We start from the raw sequence: 22,738 nt of genomic DNA, 5'->3' as shown, positions 1-22,738 counted from the left end.
TATAAAGCAAGGAGAGGTTACTATTAATATTTTCAGAAGAAAATTCTGACAGGATATTCTAATGACTTGATGGTTCGACACATTTTGACGAGAGTTATAAAGAGTTGTCTTGAACATGTTTTTAAAGGTTTGCAGGGCTAGGACAGAAAAAAACCAACCCAAACCCTTAGTGCTAGTTTTAAAAATCAAAGTGGAGAGGAGAAAGAGACATTGCAGATCAGTGTTCCCTGTCAATTTTACCACTGGGCAACAAAATGCACATTGTTGGCATGCGCACAAGTTTATATTGTAAAGCTGATTTGCAGAAAATAAAAATTAATTGGAAGACTCTTATTTATTTGTATTGAAGGATTCCTTTAATGGACTATTTCTCCAGACTTGTATCCAGGGACAATGGGAGAAAAATAATTAAAAGCTATAAGGGATAATTTATAAAAAAGTAATTGTTAACTTTTTTTAACCCTCTTTAATGGGGGATGCTACAAAATGTCTAGAGTGTAATCATAAAGTAATATAAATGTATGCATTTTGTAATTTTGCATATATGAGTATTCATGCTTTCATACAGCACAAGAGTAGAAAATCTAAACCACTGCCCATGGAAACTTGCATAGCAATAGGGAAAAACATAGAGCAGATGTAGTACTGTCCCAATCTAAAACTGGACCAGGTCAAAATTCTTGCAATATTAAAAGTTTCAGCTAATTGCATTGTACTCCTTCCAACTGTATAGTCAGCAGGCACAAACTATTATGAGCACACATATGGTCAAATAAAATGCTGTCATACTGTTATAACATCCTTCTGTAGCAACTGGCAGTGAGAGCTTCAGAATACTAAAACCCTTTCCTTATCCGGTGCTATGAGATGTCCCGTTGCACCGCATACAGATGTGGAGCACACCAGCAACAACTGGCTATATCCTGTGGAGAAAACCTGCCCACATTATGTCCAACACATTTCTAAAAAAACAAACACCAGCTGCACTATTTTGCTAATCAGTTGGTGACTCCGGAAATTCCCATGCAAGGTATCACTTTCTCTCCTTGGCCCAACACATCAACCCCAATTCCACACCCTCACTGCAGTGGTGTTAGCTGAGGGTTGCATGTGAGTGCGGTGCTTCCCACATTCAGTACTGTGGCACCTACCTTTCCAGCCTCCTTCTATGTTTTGAATTCTGCAACCTGATTCAAGATTCCAGGGGCTGGGTCCTCTAAGACAACTGTTTTTATCAGGCCAAACTTCCATAGATGCTAGAGATCCATTGTGTTCCTTTTGACTGGGACAGGATTAATCGTCTTCACAGTGGCTAGTATACGGTTATGTTCGGGATTTGTGCTGAACACAGGGTTGATAATACAGAGATGTTTTTGTTAATGCTGAGCAGGGCTTACACAGAGCCAAGACCTTTTCCGCTTTTCATGCTGCTATACTGGTGAGGAGGCTATGAGTGTTTGGGACAAGGGAGGAGACACAGCCAGGACAGGTGACCCAATTGCTTGAGATTGCTTTTACTGTCTCCCTACCCTTTCTTGTTTTCCTTCCCACAAAGCTAGGAAGGACAAAAGAAAAGCTTTCAAGTTTTGTTATATCTTAAAATCTTTAAAATCACTTCTGTGGGGTAGGAAAGTCACTAGTACCTGACCAACTCCTTTTCCTTCTCTTTGTGGACTGAGACACTTGAGCTAATGTATCACAAGCAGTTTCTGACACCTGGGATTGTTTGCTCATGCTGGATCATGCAAAGAGAAAAGACACAACTCTTTCTGAATTTTTTGGTTGGTTGGTTTAAGGAAGTGAATTGTTTCTCCTTAGATTGTTAAATAAAAATATTCTAAGATTTTCTTATGAACAAGATGGAGAAGCACTCAGTATTCTAAGACTTTACTGACAGCAATATCTGAATAGATTTTCTGAAATGAGTGGGTGAAGTTATCACTCATTTCCAAGAGGAAAAATTACCACTTACACACAACTGATGCTACCAGCTTTGTGCAGGGAAGCTGGAAGTATCAAAGAAAGCACCAGAAATAATAAAAAAGCCTGGTTTCAATCACCACAGAGAGATGTGCCCTATATTTTGGGATAATAAACTGAAATAAAATGTTGAATTATTGAATTGAGTTTAATACATGACGTATTATTTTGTTCTTTAGTTTCACTGTCTTGATATTGTACACACATTTGTGTGTACAACAGATGCCTACAGAAAGGGCACAAAGCTACCAGCTTGATAAATGGAAAACCTTATAAAACATAATCAGAGGAAGAATCACCAAATGTCATAGAAAGAATGGATTAAACCTGCTTTTACCAAAGTTAGGACGACCAAATTGTCATAGATACCAGTGGTAGTGGAGTAAGTTTGATGATCTGGAGTGACTAAACAGCTCAGAGATCCAGAACTTTCTTCAACGATGGAAATCACAGAACTTTAATCATTGATTAATCTCCTGAAAAACAAGTCCAAAATCCAGGAAGACAAGGCTTCCCTTGCTGCTGGAGAAGGATTAAACTGACAAGATCAGAGGAGGTACCATTTACCAAATGAGAATTTCCAATGCAGATAAAGGTGTGGGAGATGCGGCTGAAAAGGTGGAAAACCCCATTAGAGGTTGCTGCTGGCTGGATACCAATGATAAAAGCAAACACAGTTTTCATCTGAAAACCACTTAATTTAAAACACCTGACTCATGACAGACTATTGATTAGTTAAGTACCCTCAACTAAAGCAGACTACTTTTTGTTGGGTTTATTCCTGAATGCTTGCCAAGTCCTGGTTATGCAAAAATTATCCAGTTTGGAAGGACATGAGTACATCCCAGCTCTGTAGGATTTGCAATGTGAATTAGGCTATTAATCCATCAAATCCAGTTGCCTGCTGTTGAAGATAACTAATTCCTGAAACTTAAAAAAGTAAAAAAATAAAAGAAAACCAAGACACCAAGAACCCAACATAATCATGAGCACCTAATCAATTGTAAAGTCCTCTACATATTTATTTGTTTAGATTGATAAATGATAGAAACTGACTCAGCATTACAGAGCTTTCATAATTTAAAACTCACAATGTCAGAATACAAATTCTGAATATATTCTGAAAATATTCCTGACCAAATACAAATACAAATAAAACAGTCCAAATGAAAAAGAAACAAAATAATAAAAAATATGAAAATAAATTTTGAATAGGCTAGCAGTAGAGATATTCTCAAAAAGGAAGCAAGGAAAAATGTAGAAGTTTGCTCTTGCTATTGCACATTTGTGGTAGTTTGATACATTATTTGGTGCGTTGGCCGGGAAACTCGAACTGGCGAATCTAAACCACTACAACATTGTGATAAGAAATAATGTCACATTCTCAAAAAATATCACACATACATGTACAAAACAAGTGACAGTGATACCCATGCAAACCTTGCTGCATCACATCTTATTAGGAATATTTCAGGGCTCATATCACTTTTAAAAATGGACACATCTCCAAGAACACCCCCAGTCTACCCCTTTTCTAACATATTCAATAACTACTATTAAATAATATGCCTAGAAAAGATATCCTTCAGAACACAAAAGCACATGTTTCTCCCTCAAAAACCTCAGGCTATTTTATGTAAGCTTTATGTAAATTTTAGATGTTTCACAAGTTCACTTTTCCATCTAGATTCTGAAGCGTATTGAAAGCAGTACTTGTATGTAGCACTCAATTTCTCCATAAAAAATACAGAGAAATTAAAACAAGTGGAAAGCACAAAATGCATTTGCTTGCAACTACTTCACACATTAATCCCAAATACCTGAATAAAATCTTTTAATCACATTGTTAAATATGCAGCATGGTGTTGGTGGGTTTTTTTAGAAGTCTAATTACACTCAAATGTGCCTTCGATATTCTGGAATGGAAAAGTGAAATCGGAGCATGTGCTCTAAATACAAAGTACTTAAAATAACTTAAAGTAATTTCCTAAAAAATTATAAACAAAAGCACTGTACCACTCCTGTATAAGCAAAATACTGTGAAGAGAGAAAAAAGAACATATTCCAAATATTTTGCATTTTATGTGCTCCTAATAATGTGTAGTATGAAGTCTTTCATGTACTTTATTCCACAGATTTCATGGAAATTGAATACTATGATGTTACTGGCAAATGATTATGATTATGACTCTTTTGCAGAGGCACAAACCATAGTACTACTTGTATTTGGAAAGATTTCTAATATCATGTCCAAAGTTTCACATTGCTGTACTATGATGTTGTTTCTCAGCCATCACTGTGCTGATGTAAATCCAAGCTCAAGGATAAAAACACTCAAAAAAATCACAAAAAATCATGCAATTTCTAACACTGTAGATAAGTCTGCATTATAAGACACATAATACACCTGGATAAGAAGTACAACATCATTGTTAAAAATAATAACATGACAGCCATATAGGGATCCTTCCTGAAACACTTAATTTGCAAAATTCACCTTGACTTTAATGGGAGATTTACGGTGAAAGACTAATGCAGCAAATTATTACTGCACAAACTTGGGATTAATTCTAAACCACAACTAGATTTTACCAGTTTGCTTTCTTACAACAACATTTTCTGGTTTTGCTATAGAAGGGAAATACAAAAAAAAAGTAGAAGGCTAATAGTAAGATTTCATTGCTTAGTATACAGCTATTATTTTAATAAACTTAAATTAAAATTTGGACCAACTAAAATGAAGATTGCTGTGGGGGTCACACTTGAAAATTGTATTTCTCCCTGCAGTAGCAGAAATGGGAGTCTTCCTTAGTTATTTGTCTCATCATTTACCATTTGCTTGTTGCCCAGCAACTACCATGAAGGAACTACAGTTCCTAGCCATTCTCATTTTAATCTTGAAAAAGCAGATTAAAATTACTATGTGAGTAGTCTCTTTCTGGTGAGATATTTCACTTTATATATCTACAAAAAGGAAGCCAAGTGACTGGAGCATCCAGTATTTCCACTCTGTCAAAGGTTCACTTTCTCTGTCCTTGTATCAACCCATTTACTGACCAAGTATTTAAATATTGTTAGCTATTTTCTAATATTTGATCTATAGCAATAAAAGTAAACATTTGTCACTTACATTCTTGAATCATCCCACAGCACACAGTAGGGATTCAATGTGCCCTAAGAAGAAAACAAACAGACCTGTTAGTTACCTGTATGCAAAAATATTTGTCATGCTTGACCTAAAAAATCTGAGTCTCCTCCTACAAGATCATCCTCCTACTTTGATGAACTGATGCCACCAAAATGACAAAAGCTGTAATTCTTATAGGATATTTTGCAGGCACTTGAACCTCAGAGCAGAGTATATGTATCCTCTGCTCTGAGCATGTATAAGCATCCTCTGCTTAGATAAGGAAAGCATAAAGTTGACTATTTGGTATATCCTAGTGGAAGTAAAATATGAGATAACAGTTAATCTGTTAAGAGAGTTGAATGAACATTTCTGGTGTTTTTAGAGGAAGAACTTCAGACCCCTTAGGAACTTGGATGTCAAAATCAGTAATGGCTTTAAAAATTTTAAGCATATGTTGGGCAAAATGTCTTGAGGGTGGGATTTAAGACTCACAGACCCCACATTCATGGTCCAAGGGTTTTGTCAATCAGGTCCTAAATCAGCAGAGTTCTCAAAATAGTTTTTTGTTTTTGTTTTTGGTTTTGGTTGAGCTTTACAATAACAGCTCCCATCTCTTCAAAGGCTATGGAAGATTTCTGATTTGATGTGGAACAGAATAGGAACCTAAGTTTTTTATTACAAATTACTGAACTATACAGATTTTTTTTGGAAATTGAAAAAATTTCCAAAATATAAAATTATTCATGTTTATTTTGTTCCCTAGGAAGTTGAGAGACAAAATTCACTCAGATTGCCTTAGAAGTACTTCAAACTGTTAAACTATATTCCTGCTCACCATAAGCATTAGATGTTCCCAGGAATCAGAACTACATAAAAAAAAATATATGAAATATAGAATAACAGTATATTTTTAAAAAATCAAAAGTGATTTGAAGAAACAGGTGGTGTTCACTATTTTTGGATGTCAGTGCTAGTGAAAAGCGTAGATGCAGTAGATATAAAGGTACTTTCATATAAACAAATCACACCTTAATATTTTATTCTCAAAAATGATTTATTTATAGGAAAAAATGGCAACCTGTAAAGTAAAAATCTACTAAATATTTAAATTATTCCATCTACCTCTTTGTCAAAGATAAAAAAGGTCCTTCTAGAGATGCTTGTGAAGAGGCATTTAGGGAATTTTTGAACCTTTACTTCAGTATCTTGCTGACTGCATTGAATTTTATGAGTATAAATATTTAAAACCAACATATACTTATGACACTTTGTATTTACATAGCACTGTACAAACATAAATAAAGGATGCTACATCCCCTGAAGTATTTATATTTAAAAAAGAGGAAGGGGAAGAGGGCACAGGACAAAGCAGTGGGTAATAGGCCAATTGAGATTTGGTGACCAGGTCCTGCATCACTTGCCTTCAGAGCTTTCAGATACATTGATGGACTAAGAGATAGAAGGATTTAGGAACAAAAGAGTATCATAACAGAATTAAATTTTCTTTAAAATGTAATTTTATATAAAGTATTAGTTTGTACAGTAAGTCAAGGTGAAGAATTTTTACTTAAAATCTGATACAGCTATATGCGTATTAAAAACATACTTCTATAGCTGCATCATAATAAGATTTTGCATGTCTCAGATCTAAGTCTTGTCTTTTCCATCAGTAGACATCATACAGTTTATGCTTGCTATTCCCACAGTGCAAATAGATTGAATACAAAAACACCTTCAGAAAAAAATGCCCATTTTAAAGAAATCTACAAAATAGAGGGGAATAAAAACCTTTGCAGAAAACTGAAACACAATAAAATTGCTGTCAGATCACACACTTCACTCTCTTTGAAATGTATTGAAATGAAAAGAAAGAGTTTGTTTGGCCATTGCAGTCACTAATGAGAGATTAGGCAGAAACATGGGAAGCAGGATAAATATTACTCCTGTTCCACAAGAAAGCTTGTGGGAGGGTTTGTTCCACCAGAAGTGGCAGCTTGCAAGGGCACAGCATGCTTTCAGAACTTCTTCCTCTTTTGATACTTGATCAAATACCCTTCAAGCACTGCAGGGACCACAAAGAGCTTGTTTCTGCATTTGCTTTTTTGCCTTTAATCTGTTGCTCCTTTTTCCACAGCCTTTCTGGGCTGTGCCTCCTGGCAGTGTTGCCCTGCTGTTGTAGCTTCCTCCAACAGCCATGGCTCTCTGTGAGGGCAGTGCTCTTAGCCTTACAGAGGAGCTGCTCCTCAGCTGAACCTAAGGAAGCAGCGCTGTTCATTAGTGTTTACAACTGCTGTAGCACTGATTTATACACTACAGCACATTACTTGGATATCTCAAAAATGGGCATATGTGTGTATGTGTACATATCTCTGTCTGGCATATAAAACTGAACTTTCAAGATGTGATTGGCAACTCTGACAGCTATCCAGTGTAGTGCCAACTGTGTTTTATAGCCAGGGTTTTCAGTCACATTGAAAGCTGCATGTCCTATGCCACTGCTGGCTCATTATTCTAGTGGAATAAACTTTTGTACTGTCAGATGAGAGTTCATATTCTCTCTAGATCAAATAGGATTCTGTTTGAATTGTACATTTTCTTAAAAGATTGCTTTGGTGTCCCTTTAATCAAACTACTGGAAAAATGTTCCCATATTCCTCTACACATTCACAGTTTATAAAAACAAATAAACACATTCTTTAAATCACAGACCGCAGAATATTCTGAATTGAAAGGGATCCATAAGGATCATCAAGCCCAAGTCTGAAGTGAATGGCCATATGGGGACAGAACCCACAACCTTAGTGCTATTTGTTATTAGCACAATGCTCTAACCAACTGAGCAATGATGCACTGCAACCTCCATTCCACTCTGGTCAGCTCTCTGTTATATCTCTATTTATCTACAAATCCAAATACCATGCAATATAATTCAAACAGCACATGCAATTGTGGTTTGCACTTCCTCCAAAATATAATCCTCCAGTTTGATAATTAAACTGTATAAAAAAATGAAGAAATTAGTATACATTTTGAAAAAATTGTCATTTTAAGGCTGATTTTAATTAGCCATGATCCATATTCCCATCTTTTTTCATAGTATCTACATAATTTAGACAGTAGATAGGGAGGTGAAAGAACAAATGTGTGGATATACTCCTATGTACTAGTAGGCATCTCTACAAAATGCTTAAAATATCATCATTAGATAATTTGCAAACAAACAGTGCTGAATAAATGAACAGCATTTGTAAGAACAAAGGTTTGGAAAGAACAAATGTAACACTGAGGCATTAAAAACATCAGATGAAAGAGAACATATTTATTTTTCCTTTAATAATTAATCTATTTAACAATCTATTTGACCTAATTTTTAATCTGTTAGCCATTAATATCTAATGTTCAAATATTAAAGATATATTAACAACAGTTTTATCTTGCTGCATGCATATAAAGCTCGTTCTATGGTAATAGAATAAATCCTTATTTTCAGCTGAGAAAATTATAGCAAAGAAATAGATTCAGTCTAAAGAAATGATCAATTTTACAAAAGATTATTTCTGTGCATCTACAGCTTTATTTCTTTAAACCAAAGTTCCATTATGAAGACTAAGTCTTGAACACAAATGTCCAAATGTTTTAAGATATTACAATTACATAGCTGATTTGTATTCATGCATTTTCTGTAGCAATATATTGTCATTGTATCTGCAAATCCAACTTGTACATTCAGCTGGATTGAGATCCTACATAAATATAGTGTGTATGAAAATTTGATCCAAGCACTTGATTCTTCTCTGGATTATATTATAGGACAAAAACTGAACCAAAAAAAGAGAAATTATCTGATATGTATTGGAAAGGTTATTATCTTTTTGCTTTGTCAAGACACAAGCTCATACAATAATAATTAATATTTTGTTACTGAAAGGCTGCCCAAGCAAGGTGACAATCAGCATCTCTAATCTGAACTTTTGTAACACTGAAGTTTAATTTCCAAGTTTTTCAAACTTGGCAAAAACTTGCTCTGTAAAATAATCAAAGGGAGTGATAAAAAAAAAAAAAAAAAAAAAAAAAGACGAAAAAGAAAGCCCTTACTAAGAATTTTGTAGAATTTCATCCTCTGGGGTTAGCAGTTCAACCTTTTATTAATCTGGTCTTGCCTGTGTTGTGATTATTATATTAGCTTGTTTTTGGTCTAGGAATATTTTCAGAGCTGATACATTGCTTAATGGTATTATTTTCTTATATAATTTTAGAACTTCTTTTCTTGCATGTGACCAAATTAATGAGAGGTTTTTTTCTTATCTGTTACCACATGTGCCACCTTACCTGTTACTTTTGCAAGTAGTGATTTCTGTTTCAAAATATAAATGTCATATTCTGCAATTTGTGTAATAGCTCCCCAATCATTGTTAAAATAATAGATTATAAAATCTAGAATTGAAAATTACCATAAATTCTTCCAAATAATGGTTTTAATAAAATGGAATTAAGTATTCAATTTCAAAAGTGATTGATTTTTTCCCTGATATAAAGGATTAATTAGTGTTTACTTCAGCAAATATTTTGCAATATTTTTAGTGAAATACCTGACAGAAATGAAAGTTATGTTAAAGATTGAGATTTTCTCCTGATATAGATGATGTAATTTAGTTTTGAAAGAAAATAAATGAAAACAGAAAATGAAATCTACATGTCCTATAAAATCTTATTAATAAATTGAAACAGACAAACATGGAATTCCAAATTGACACAATTCTTCATCAATACACTTTTCATATTGTTGAAAGGTAAGGAGTCAACTCAGTTTATGTTCCTCTGTTCCTTTTTTTTCTGCCAAACTTTCTCTGAAATATTCTTTGCATTGGTATTTTTCTGGGAACTGAATGGCCGGTCACCATGACCATTGATGGAAAAATAGTTTTTTTTAACCTTGAGTAAAATGTTAATGCAAGAACTAGAGTTCAAAAAGTTTTCTCATACTTTTGATCAGACTTCAATTTTGCTACTGACTGAAATATTTTGAACTTCTCTAGCTGAATTGTATCTATATGACCACTTGAGTAACTGTTTTTAACATAAAAATTACAGCTTTAAAGATTCTTGCCTATTTTCAAGCCTGTCTCTTCTAACTGACTATTTATGACTTTATGACTTTATTTAAAGCAAACTCTAGCTCTTAATAACATAAACAGAGAGTTTATACATTATGCCTCACATAAATTACCCCTTTGTTTGTTATTTAACATTATTTTCCCAATATTGTATGTGAAAAAAAATTCCAGAAGAGATATATTTTATTCTCCCTGTAAGTGCTGGAAGACTGCCAAGAAACAGAAAGAAAAAAATCTTTTATCTATCATATATTTCAAAATAAAGTCCTTTTTTCATATTTATAACTTTTTTAATGTGAGATTAAAGTTTGAAAAGTATAGAATCTAAATGATTGCACAAAAAAATCTCAAGCATTTATGAGGACTATAAGCTTAATTGGAACCAGAGCATTTTTGTAGTCTGCAGCAATGTGTTAAGTATAAACTGGCTTCTATAAAATAATGAAAGAAGGAGCCTGAAGAGCTATTGTAGCTCTATGACCTATGCAGGGAACAAAAGGTTAAGTAATCAGTACAATAATACATTTTCAATTGTAATCATGAAAGCATTTAATGGAAACTATTCACTAGAAATTGCTGTTTAACAAATACCCTCAACATTGACAAAACAACAATTAATTTTGTTTTGTTTATATGCATGCATGAAACAAGTACACATTCCTTTCAAACATTGTTACACTGTTCCTGGCCTTAAATTTTAAATGTTAAACTGCATTTTATTACCTGATATTTAAAACAACACTGCTTCTTTTCTCTCATGTGATCTGGCAAATACTCTTGTAAAAGCATATCAACTATCCTTGTACTTACGTTAGACAGGTGGGCCAGTTCTATCTCCAGGAAAGAATCTGTAGTTTTAGGCTCAGGTCGTATAGTAACAACAATGATTTTTGAATTAACAACTGTAAAATTCCTGTAAAAAAAAAAAGCAAAAATTGAAAATGTGTTTATAAGGTTAAATCATTTAAAGATTTCATCAGTTATTTTCTGTGACTTTGGTTGACAAATATTAAGGGAGAATATAATTTGTTTGAAAGTGGTGAAAACACCTATTTTCAAATGTATTCAACATGTTGAAGTTGGTGAAAAGCACCAATGATGCAGAAGTGAAATTCCTTAAAGTACTATTTTTTAATTAGAAGAGTGCTTTGATGACACAAACATTCTATGCATGTTTGAGTGTATCTCATCTACTTCTTTCAACATAGATCCACTAGATATGTTTTATAAAAGACAGTCATTTTTCTTCCAAAGTGCTGTGCTGGAGTTTTTTCTGACTGTTAACAGTAGGATTGTGAAGATGGATGAGTGCAATGGGAGACTGTACAGTTCTGTTGATTCTGTGCTCATGAAAAAAACATATCTGTTTCCAATTCTAAAAAAATTGTATTTGGTATATGAGTGGACAACTTCATCAACTACATACTTTTTAGAATTTAAACCACAAATGTGCCCTGACTGAAATCCTGCCAAAACTAATGATTTTTTCTCATATGTAAGATTAGATTTAGTTTTACGTTATTGTACCAGGTTATGCAGAAAAATAACTTTATGTCAATTTTTTCTAATTTGTCATTGATTTCTTTCTTCATGTAAATTGTGGATTGCTATGTATCATAGCAACCTTTCTAGCACAGACCTAGCAATGCCAAGGTTATGCTAACACAGTCATAAAGACATGCCAACACGTTCATGTCTGAGATCCTTGCTCCTTATGACCTCATCAGGTTTAGAATGACCATCAGTTATCAGCCTGACTGTTTCTGGTGATTATTATGGTATTTAATTTGTGAGTAATGCTGCTTTCCCCACATCACAGAAATGTTATCAAAAAATGTTATCAAAAGATCTTATCAAAGAAGAACCTAAACAATTTAGATGTAATTATAATAGACAGTATAAATATTCTTTTGCTTCTGTTGTCTAATTGCTTATATTCTCTAGGGAGTTTGTATTTAGGAGAGAATTCCATTTTGCTGGATCATTGAAACAGAAATTGCCATGGCTACACTAATAGAAACTTAGCTCAGCAGGCATTTCTTTCAGCACAAGGAATGAAATTGTACTTCTGGGGCAAGGTATGAGTTCTAGTCTAATTTTACTCATCCAAATCACATAATGAAAATATAATGGAACTGACTTTCTATTTTACTTAATTCCTATTTCTTCCCTTTGGTTACACTTTAAAGTCTCACACACTATTGACAAAAATGTATCTATCAGGCTAAAATTTAATATTTAGCTAATTTTCAGTGTATTCTGTAGAATTACAGTAGCTGAGTATCTGTAATTTTTAAAAGAGAACCAAACCTGTCCAAACCAAATAAAACGCCAAATAAATAAAAAACTTAATTTCTCTAAACATAATGACAAGTGAAAATGATGCTCACTATCTATTCAGAGATTATATCAGTTTTGGAAATTGATGCAAACTATTGCAAATGCAGCTACTTCAGTACTCCTTTACAGCCAGTCTTTGTGATTGAAAAAGTTTTCCTTGGTCTATCTTATTTTGGTGCAGTTCTAACAGTTCTAGGTCAAGATCTGAAAAAGCATCTTGTGTCTAGTTTGTAACTTCAGAACATTCATTTTACCTAAGTCTCATTAAACCTCTCCCAATCCACTTACATTCTCAAGAGCCCCTAGCAGACTGTTTCACAAGATAATAAATGTAACTGCCTATATCACTGTGAAATCAAAACTGCATCACTCATCGCTGTCCAGTCTGGGCTAAATGCCTACTTGCATATTTCATATTTAACTGCTTGGACAGTCCCTGGAAGAATACAATCTGTCAAGTATATTCTAAAGTATATTCTAAATTCACATAGCATATTAAGATGCCTCTAAATTAAAGCTCAAAGCTTTGTGGACAAAACAATTTCAAAAATTTGAAAAAAATCTCAAAACCACCAGTGCCGTTGAAGCTTTTTTTAAACAACAGCCCAGTTTTGAGAACACTTATCCAGAAATTTAAGTAATGAGCTTCTACAAAATTTCCATGGACATTTTAGTTTCAGTCCCTCTTATGTTGTGAATGACATAGAATGGGAATGATCTATCTCAGACTTCCTGGGCAAGTGTATTATCTTACAGCTTTTTTTTATAGAAGAGAGTGACTTCACCATTAGCTACTTCTCCTTCATCAAAAATAATCTACAATTAAACTTTAATGAGAAATTAAGTTTTACAGAATGGTGCTCTGCTGACTGTCCAGAAAGATGCTCATCAGAATTAAGTTTTGAAATAAATTATTCAATAACAATCAGTTAAATTTCTTGGAAACTATGGCTGAATAAATCCTTGAAAAATCAAGATAGCAAAGGGATGGAGTAAAAGCTCAAGAAATGCTTTCAGAGCTGCTCTCCTAGAGCTTTTTTCTGTTTTGAGTTAATAATGGTATTAATAAAAGAGAGTTATTTTATTAAGCTGTTTTTCTATCAGGGTATAAATTTTGAGGGTATTCTTTTATATAAGGGAAATCATATTGATCCTATGTGGTATGAAATTCATGTTTTCTTCTCTTTTTATAATGAATCCATGTTACTCAAGAAAAATGAACTTATGAATAAGGCATGTTGCTATCTCAACACAGCATGATTGAGGATACAGATCAATGTGTAAAAGTAGTATGCATTCCAGAAAAATTACAGATGCTAAATCTGTAATGTGATGCAATAAAAGCCTGTCTGAGGTACATCCTTAGTCTAACAATTCTGGCCCAAAGAAATTTAAGGGTCTTTTTGGTTGTGCAGCACCTGAAGTTCAGGGTTAGGAACAATGTTTCAAATGGGGAAAGAGAATATTTCAGTGAAGAAAATTTTTGCAGGAAATTTATGGTGGCTGTTTAAGTGTTGGGAAAAAAAGCTTGATACAGCAAAAATCATTGATTCTTTATTTGTTCTTATTTATTAAAGGAGAAGTTAAAAACTATCTTACATTATGGCAATACGCAATGTATTCCTTCAGAGTACTCAAGAGAGAAATTATAGATAATATCTTTTAGATGAGTATTGTACTGAGAATCAATTTTCTGTGAACTTAACAATAATGTAAGTGTGCTCAGGGGGGCAAGAGCTATGGAAATAATACTCAGTCTGGAGTTCTGAAAATATTCGATATTTCAATATCTGCTGTTAAAAAATCCGCAAGACATTACAAGAACAGTGCAATGCAGCAAAAATATATTAGGAAATAGAATCAGATGAAGTTTATTTACTTGTGTATGGAACAAAACATTCTTCTGTTTTTATGAAGAAGAAACTTCTTGTTTCCCTAAACTCTCGTTTAAACACTCATGGCAAAATTCTCTGAATGTACATGTACCAGTAGGATTAAACACAAATCCAAAGACTTCTATATTAATGCAGTTGCAAATACCCATCTCACACTGTGTTTACTTACTTCCAATATCGTCTAAGCTAGTAAAACCAAGAAAAATCAACCACAAATGGTAAAATACAGCTAATTTTGTTTTTTGTGAAATGTATTGTATAGGCTGTCCTTGATAATGAAATCCCCATTTTACTCATAGAACACCATTGATGTACCAGATTGAGATTCTGTGGTTAGGCACTTTGGAAGACTTTCCCTAAAGATATACTGAAATTTTTGTTTGTTTGTTTGTTTATTTTTTTAAAAAAAGCAGTTCCCTGTGATGATGCAGAAGTTTGCATACCTCCTAGTGATAAAATTAAGGAATATATTGGAATGCATGTCACCTTTATTCTTCTGAAAACTACAACCACATTTTTTCTTTATTCCCATTCTAACTCCTGTAAAGCCAGGAACTGAAATCACATGGGAACTGGTAAAACTTTCTAGATATCTAACTACAGCTGGTAGAAATCACCTTTATTATTAGATTATCAAGTGTAAATGATGCTGCCTTCAAACTCAATCTTTACTTATTTTACCTTGGTTTAATTTTTGTTCATTTTTATTCTCACCCTTGATATATATTTAACTGTCATTTTACTTAGAAAATCATCATATAAAATACTTATCCAGAACATTTTTTAATTCCTGTGCTGTGTACTTCTAAGCATCATATCAAAGATAGATGATGTTATGTTAATTTATATCTTACAGTGTTTGCTCCATAGACAACAGCGAAGCATTTCATTGTATTCAGCACTAACATGGTTATTATGATAATATTTATTACAATTAAGCAAGATTAGTACAAATAGTAATTAATATAAACTTGTGTAAGATGGTATTTTTTCATTGCAAGATATGAGCAACCTAGAATAAACCTTTTTCTAATGCAGCGGGATGTATAAAAACCTTCATTCATGTACCCAAATAAGTATAAAATGGTAAAAAAAGACCATAAAAAAGATATCTTTAAAACCTGCATGTCAGTTCTAATTTTCACACAGTATAATAATTCAATAAGTTCAGCACTAACCACAGCTGCATCTTTTTTTTCCAATTTCAAACTACAGAATCACGGAATCACCTAGGTTGGAAAAGACACCTAAGATCATCAAATCCAGCCTTTGATTGGTCACTATCTTGCCAACTAGACCACAGCATTAAGGGCCTCATGCAGTTATTTCCTGAAAACACCCAGAGCTAGGGACTCCAACAGCTTCCTGGGAGGGTGCTGGAGTGCTTAAGCACCCTTTCAGTGAAGAAATTCTTCCCGATGTCCAACTGGAATCTTACATGGCAGAGCTTGAGGCCTTTTCTTCTTGTCCTGTTGCTAGTTGCCTATGAGTAGAGACAATCCTCAATCCCCACCCGGGGATAGAAACTTCATTCAGGGAGTTGTAGAGAATGAAAAGGTAACTCCTGAGCCTCCTTTTCTCCAGGATAAATAACCCCAGCTCTCTCAGCCTCTCTTCACAGGATTTGTGCTTCAGACCCTTCACCAGCTCCATTGCCCTTCTCTAGACCCCCTCCAGCACTTCAATGTCCTGATTGTAGTGAGTGGCCCAAAACTGAACACAGGATTTGAGACACAGCCTCATCAGGAAATGAGTCAAGAGTACAAGCAGACAATCACTGCCCTGGTCCTGCTGATCAGACTATTGCTGATAAAGGCCAGGATGTCATTGGCCTTCTTTGCCACCTAAGCACAACCTGGCTCATGTTCAGCCTGCTATTGACCAACACTCTGAGGTCTTTTTCCATTAGGTAAGTTTCCAGTCACTCTGTCCCAGCCTGTAATGCTGCATGGGGTACTAATATGCAAACAGTCTTACTTGTCTGCTTTTACTCTGACCTATATTTATTATCCTGAAACAATTCAATTTGTATTGGATTAATGAAATTTCTTACCTCAAAGTGGGCAAAATTAGTTCTAAATTTTTGTACAGCACTGCTCCAAGTACGAATACAGTTGATTCATCCAGTTCTGAAAAGAGTAAGGAAAAAGATTTTAAAACTCTCTTTCCCAAGCTTTCATCAGCATAAAAACCTCTGAATTTCATTTATCTTTGCAATACAAGTTTTATTTAAAATAAACCATCATAATTTTGAATTATCTCCTAGAAGACTGTCATAAAAATGTAGCACTCTCATGAGTGTATCAAAAGATTCAAACCACTGAAAATCACATTTTCAAAAAATCTATCATTGTATGCTGACATCCATTCTAGTTCATTTACATTTATAATTAAGCTTTCTCAAAGAATGTCTGTAGAGTAGAATCTCTAATGTTAGAGATCTGCACTGCAATGATATTTATAAATTGTACCTGAAGTTAGGCTAATTTTCCTGCTGAGCTTCCTTTGGTAAGAGTTATGTTGGAATGACTCTGTCTGCTGGAACACAGCAGCTTCAGGGAGTTCAGCAGAGCTGCACTTCAGCTCACCTCGTATCAAAGAGATTAAATCTCGTGCACAATAACTAAGTAAAGTATTGTTTCTTTGGTGTAGAAAATAATGTCTAGGACTTATGTAGCACTTTTTGTTCAAGGTGCTGAAATTAAGCCCATTCATTTCTCTCTAGGATAAATATATGGGTACTGTATTTCTTTTGAAGAGGAATAAAAGAACCACTCCCATATTATATAGTGATCCCATGAGACAGATTCAGAGCTGCCTTGCTAAAGCTAATAGAAAATTAACGTGTTGATATGTCTTTTTACCTGTTGACATCGGAGTGAAGATATTTTTTGGAATGACAACCCTGTCTTCTGAGTTTCGTGCCCAATCAACCATTCCTTTTCTTCCTTTCATGGGGAAATTGATGTCAGTTAAAACAGATGCAGCAGGAAGCTTCTGAATGCTAGCCACTAGTAAGAGAAATCATAAAATCATATACATTTAAAATTGTGTTTCATATGTTAAAGCATCAAGTGACAATAGTACAGTAATAACAAAACTTTTAATGACACATTTCAAGTAAAGCAGGCATTCATAGAACATTAACTGACTCAGAAAGCATAATCTTCTGTTTATTATGCAGTTCTACTATGGATTAATTGTGTGGTATTGATCATAACATTTCAGCCAGATTCTGATTAAATTTCTTAACAGGGATTATTGAATGTACCAGTTTATACCCTGAAATTCACACAGGACATTGTTGTGTCTTCAGAGCAAATTCTAAAATGATCAAATGTGACAATAAAAGTAAAAGGATGCTTAAAATTGCTTTGGGAAACATAACTTCTAGATACGGGCTAATGAAGCAATAAAAGAACTTTTATCCTGTGTACAGGCACAATTTCAAGATAGATCCACTGAGGAGATTAACATAGTAAAAGACCTTGTTTTCACACAAAGTAGAGTAAATCAGTATAGCACCGAATTAATTTTCCTTGAAAGAATAATCTCCATTCTGAATTCTTAATTATATTTTTTCAACCTAAAAAAACCCAAACAATATCAGACACAAGAAATAGGTGTCAACTCTAATAATAATCAGTTTGGAATTCGGTTTTCTCATTCTGTTTTTTTCCATTTTCTAACTCAACTATCACCTGGAAATCAGTTTCAGCTTTGCTGTGAAATCTATGTACAACTCCATGGCAACACAGTCAGTGTCTAGTAAGACTCAAACTACTTTAAAGGCATTGACAGGGCTGCAAGCATTTACGGACACACAGAGAGATGACAAACACCACATTTGGAGCCTAGCTCCATCCTTAATGTAAGCCATGTTAATAGCTATTTCCTGTGCAATGCCCTTCCTAATCAATTTGTGCAGAGGGTAATGTAGTTGGAAGAGTTTGGATATCAGAACTATACTTTGATATGCATAACAATTTCACTGCAAGGACTCTGCAAGGGGGTTATACATAAATATAATACAATAAACAATGGGGGACAGCTGTAAAAACAAACAGGACAGCAAAATTAAAGTAGAAAACCATTAGGTGTCTCATCAGAAGTTTTTATTTGAAAGAAAACTGTAATTCAAATCCAAGACAAGAGTAAAATTAAAAAGAATAATAACTCTACAAATATATTCCTCAATACCTGACTCTTATTTTCAAATTAGACTGTTTATGTATTACAGAATCACATTAACAAGGTGGTAGTTGAGGCTGTTTCAGACTTTCCATTATAAAACCATCATCAGAGCTTTATAGTGCTAGTTACAATCCCCTCAGGCTGCAATTGGCAAATCCATTCCCTGCACTAAGGGGATGCTTAGCCCTGTGAATTTTCAGGTGGTGTGTGGAGGGAATACAGTTCAGGTGTTTTAGAATTACTGGGGCATAAAATGGATTGTGTGCTTTCACATGCAATCAATGGTTATACAGAATATATTAACATTGTAAAAATGGATTTTTTCCAATAGCTCCTAAAATTTAAAAATAATTTTATTTTCCCCATAAAGAAAATTAAACTAACACTTATTTAGTTTTCAAAATTAAATACAGCCTGTATAAGATAATACCGGGCTGTTTTTTTATTTGCACAGTATTTATCAGTGAATCTATCTATCTATCTATCTATCTATCTATCTATTTATCTAATTATATAGTAGAGCCTTAATATTTCATCCTCCTTTTGGATGACAGTTCCCTTTATTGAAATAGGAAATCAATGTTATTCAATGGAATTCACTCTGCAAAACAGAAAACCACTTTAGGACTGGATAAATGGTAAGGGTCTAGGATAGTACTTTCTGTACACTGTCTCTGTATTTTAAATGGGGCCATTTATCATGGCATCTAAACAATACCCAGAACCAAAAATTCCAAAATATTTGTTATTGTTTAGGTGATGACAAAAGTGAAGTATAAAACCTAAAACTTTGACTTATGGCTTATATGGAATAAATATATGTTTCTTGGGCAATGCTGTGTTTACAGTTGGACTCAATGATCTTGAAGCTCTTTTCCAACTTAAATGATTCTATGAGCCTATATATTCCCATTCATAGTTCAGATAAGTTTTTTTACTTAAAATCAAACAAAAGTCTTGTTTATCAAGACTGATCTCATTTTATGACAAGGTAATCCATCTAGCTGGTCAAGGGAAGCCAGTAGATGTGATCTTGGATTTCAGTCAAGCTTTTGATACTGTCTTTTGGAGAATCCTTCTGGACAAAATGTCCAGCATTCTGCTGGATAAACACATCATGTAATGGGTGAGCAACTGGCTCACGGGTCAGGCACAAAGGATGATGGTGACCTGTCACTAGATGGTTCCCCAGGGCTCCATCCTCAGCTCTGCTCTTGTCAACAACTTCAGAAATTACTTGGCAGGAGGACTGGGAGAGGTACTAAGCAAGTTCACAGATGACATGAAACTGGTAGGAGCTGTTGAAGCTCCCTCGAAGGCAGGGAGACCTCCCCTGCAGAGAGACCTAAAAAATGAGAGGGCTGAGCAATCACAAACCATCTGAAGTTCAGCATGGGAAAAATGCTGTATTCGACATGTGGGATGAGGCAAACGTGATATTTCCATACAAACTGGGGAATGAGATTTGGAAAGCAGTGCCACAGAAAAATACCTAGGCATCCTGGGTGATGGAAAGTTGAATATGAGCCAGCAGTGCATATTCCACATCCTTCAAAGTCTGCCTGTTATAGATCCACACAGATTATAAGGTCTTTTTTTAGATACTTTGCTGAATGATTCCATGAGGATGTGCCTAATGTAGCTCTGATGCTCCAGATAATTCAATGGAATTTGACTGGAGGCAACTAGTTCAGGTCTAGCAACACAATCAGGTGGATAGATGAAATAGTTCCAAGCTCCTCAGTATCACTTTAAACTGTATTTCATATTTTAGGAAAGTTAATATTCTTATTAAATACTAGTCTATGACTCATTTCAATGAAACTCTGGCTCGTGATCAGCTGTATTTCCAATCTGAAATGAGGCTCCCTAACTCAGATTTAATCTGCAGCATAAAACAATTACTTATTGTGAACTGAAATTCAACAAGCCTTTTAGATGAGAATGAATATAATTCATGTGCTGCATCATTCATATGTCAAAAAAACAAATGCAAGGTTCTTATACATAGATAGTAAGACATCATTCACTTTGCAATATTTTGTATTCTTGTTATGTTAGGTTTGTATTAGAAAACAATGTTTCAAACTGTGGAACCCAAATGATTCAGTTCTGCAACTGCCACACAAGGACTGTCTTCTAATTTGAAAAAAAAAAAAAGTTTCTCACAGGTTGGTTTTTATTTTATTCATTATTTTAAATTACCATACCATCATGTCCTGAATTCATGAGATGGAATACTTGGCAAACAAGAATACTTTTAGGCACTGAAGTATGAGTATTTTTCCTTGTTTATGCAAACACACAAATTGTATACTACTGGAAAAAATAGTCAAAGAGAATATTATTAAGAATAAAAGTGTAAAGTGGGAAAAAAAAGATGAATACATAGGAAAAAAAAAGAAAACTAAAATTAAAATTACAAAAGCAGAAGCTGAGGAAAATCTTTATGTGTTATGTTAAATTAAACTCTTCCAATATGGAAAATTCTCTTTTTTATTTATTTGTATCATTGCAATTCCTTTGAGTCCTGTCTGTTGTTTTGGCCACCACAATACAGGAAAGACACTAAGATACCACAGAGTGGCCAAAGGAGAGTGAGGAGGATGGTGAAGGGTCAGGAGGAGAAGCCACATGAGCAGCTGAGATCATTTGGTCTGTTCAGCCTGGAGGAGACTGATGGGAGACCTCATTGAAGTGTTCAAAATCCTCATGAGGGGAAGTGGAAGAGCAGCTACCAATCTCTTTACTCTGGTGAGCAGTGATAGGATCCAAGGGAAGGGCCTGAAGCTGTCAGGGAGGTTTAGGCTGAATATCAGAAAAAGGTTCTTCTCCCAGAGGGTGGTTGGGCACTGGAACAAGCTCCCCAGGGAAGTGGTCACAGCCCCAAGCCTGACAAGAGTTCAAGAAGCATTTGGACAAAGCTGTCAGGCTCAAGGTGTGATTCTTGGGGCTCTCCTTCACAGGGCCAGGAGGTAGACTCAATGATAGGTCTGTCCCAACCCAGCATATTCTATAATTGTATCATTCTGTGATTTACTACAGGCGCTCATCATGCACATCTGCAGTGCAAGCATCAAGTTGAGCTCTGGGTGAAGAAAGCCTGAGACAGGAGGTTTCTCTCAGTATTTTTGATGCACTTTGGTATAAACTACAAGACAGTAGTTCAATTACAGATAAGAATACATACATATTTGATGATTCCATAGTAATTATTGATTCAGAAGAATCCAGGTAAGTAGTCTGGTCTAATCAATTTAGTGACTGCTTTGAAGTGTAATGGATTAATTCTTAATATCCTTTACAGATACCTCTCTTCCCTTTATTTCATTTTTGCGTTGCAATTGCAGACAACCTGTTTGGTACTGATCTAAGGAAAATTTCAGAATTGGCAACTACTAACTGATCATACTAAAAACAAGTAACACAAAATATTGTTGTAACTGATTAATGCCAAGCTGATTGGAATAAGCAATTTTCTATCACTATAAAATGAACTGGTTACACATAATAATTTGGTAATCATATTTAACCAGATTATTTGAACATCACAGAAGTGGTTAACTAATGTGTCAAGAAAACCTGGAGTAAAAAAAATAGTGTAGTTCCTGTATGAGTACCTCTTGTAGATCATGGCCTAGAAAAGTAAAGCTGAAATATACTGCCTTGATCCCTATAACCCCGAGTGAGTTATAAACTGCCTAATGCAACTTCTAGTAGCTCTCTGATTGATCTGGGTTGTTAAACAACATCAACAACAACACAACCAATAAGTGCCATGAATTGTTCTCCTCTTCTCTTTAGAATTCAACCATTAGCCTCGTGTATTCAACAAAAAATGGTAGAATTTCAGAATTAGCCCCTTTCTGTTCAAATTTATTAATTATTATTAATAAATATTAATTAATATTAATCGATTTGAACAGAAAATCAGATTTACTGAAAGGAATGACAGAAAAAAAACTGGATGTTTTCTCAGGGACTAAATGCAACTTCAGCTCACATAACAAAGATTCAGGTTTTAAAATTACAACATGCACAGGACATTTATTCCAAGACTCACACCATGAGCCTGAGGGCATTGT

General features: G+C 34.4%; 1 protein-coding gene across 15 annotated transcripts in view; it reads right to left on the bottom strand.

The window, feature by feature from the left end:
• ADGRB3 (adhesion G protein-coupled receptor B3) overlaps positions 1-22,738 on the bottom strand; it is a 441,482-nt gene that overhangs the window by 168,979 nt on the left and 249,765 nt on the right. For all 15 annotated transcript variants that reach the window (XR_015282914.1, XM_023922413.2, XM_023922418.2 and 12 more), the window contains 4 exons: positions 17,324-17,470; positions 16,513-16,588; positions 11,035-11,137; positions 5,111-5,154 (listed from right to left, as the gene is read on the bottom strand). Coding sequence is in view for 14 of the 15 variants with exons in the window: in XM_023922413.2 (XP_023778181.1) it covers positions 5,111-5,154; positions 11,035-11,137; positions 16,513-16,588; positions 17,324-17,470 (370 nt within the window). In the remaining variant the exon portion in view is untranslated. The remainder of the gene's footprint in view (positions 1-5,110; positions 5,155-11,034; positions 11,138-16,512; positions 16,589-17,323; positions 17,471-22,738) is intronic.

The sequence above is a fragment of the Cyanistes caeruleus genome, chromosome 2, assembly GCF_971803275.1.
Source record: "Cyanistes caeruleus chromosome 2, bCyaCae1.hap1.1, whole genome shotgun sequence".
Taxonomy (NCBI): domain Eukaryota; kingdom Metazoa; phylum Chordata; class Aves; order Passeriformes; family Paridae; genus Cyanistes; species Cyanistes caeruleus.
This window is presented reverse-complemented; position numbering and strand designations above follow the sequence as displayed.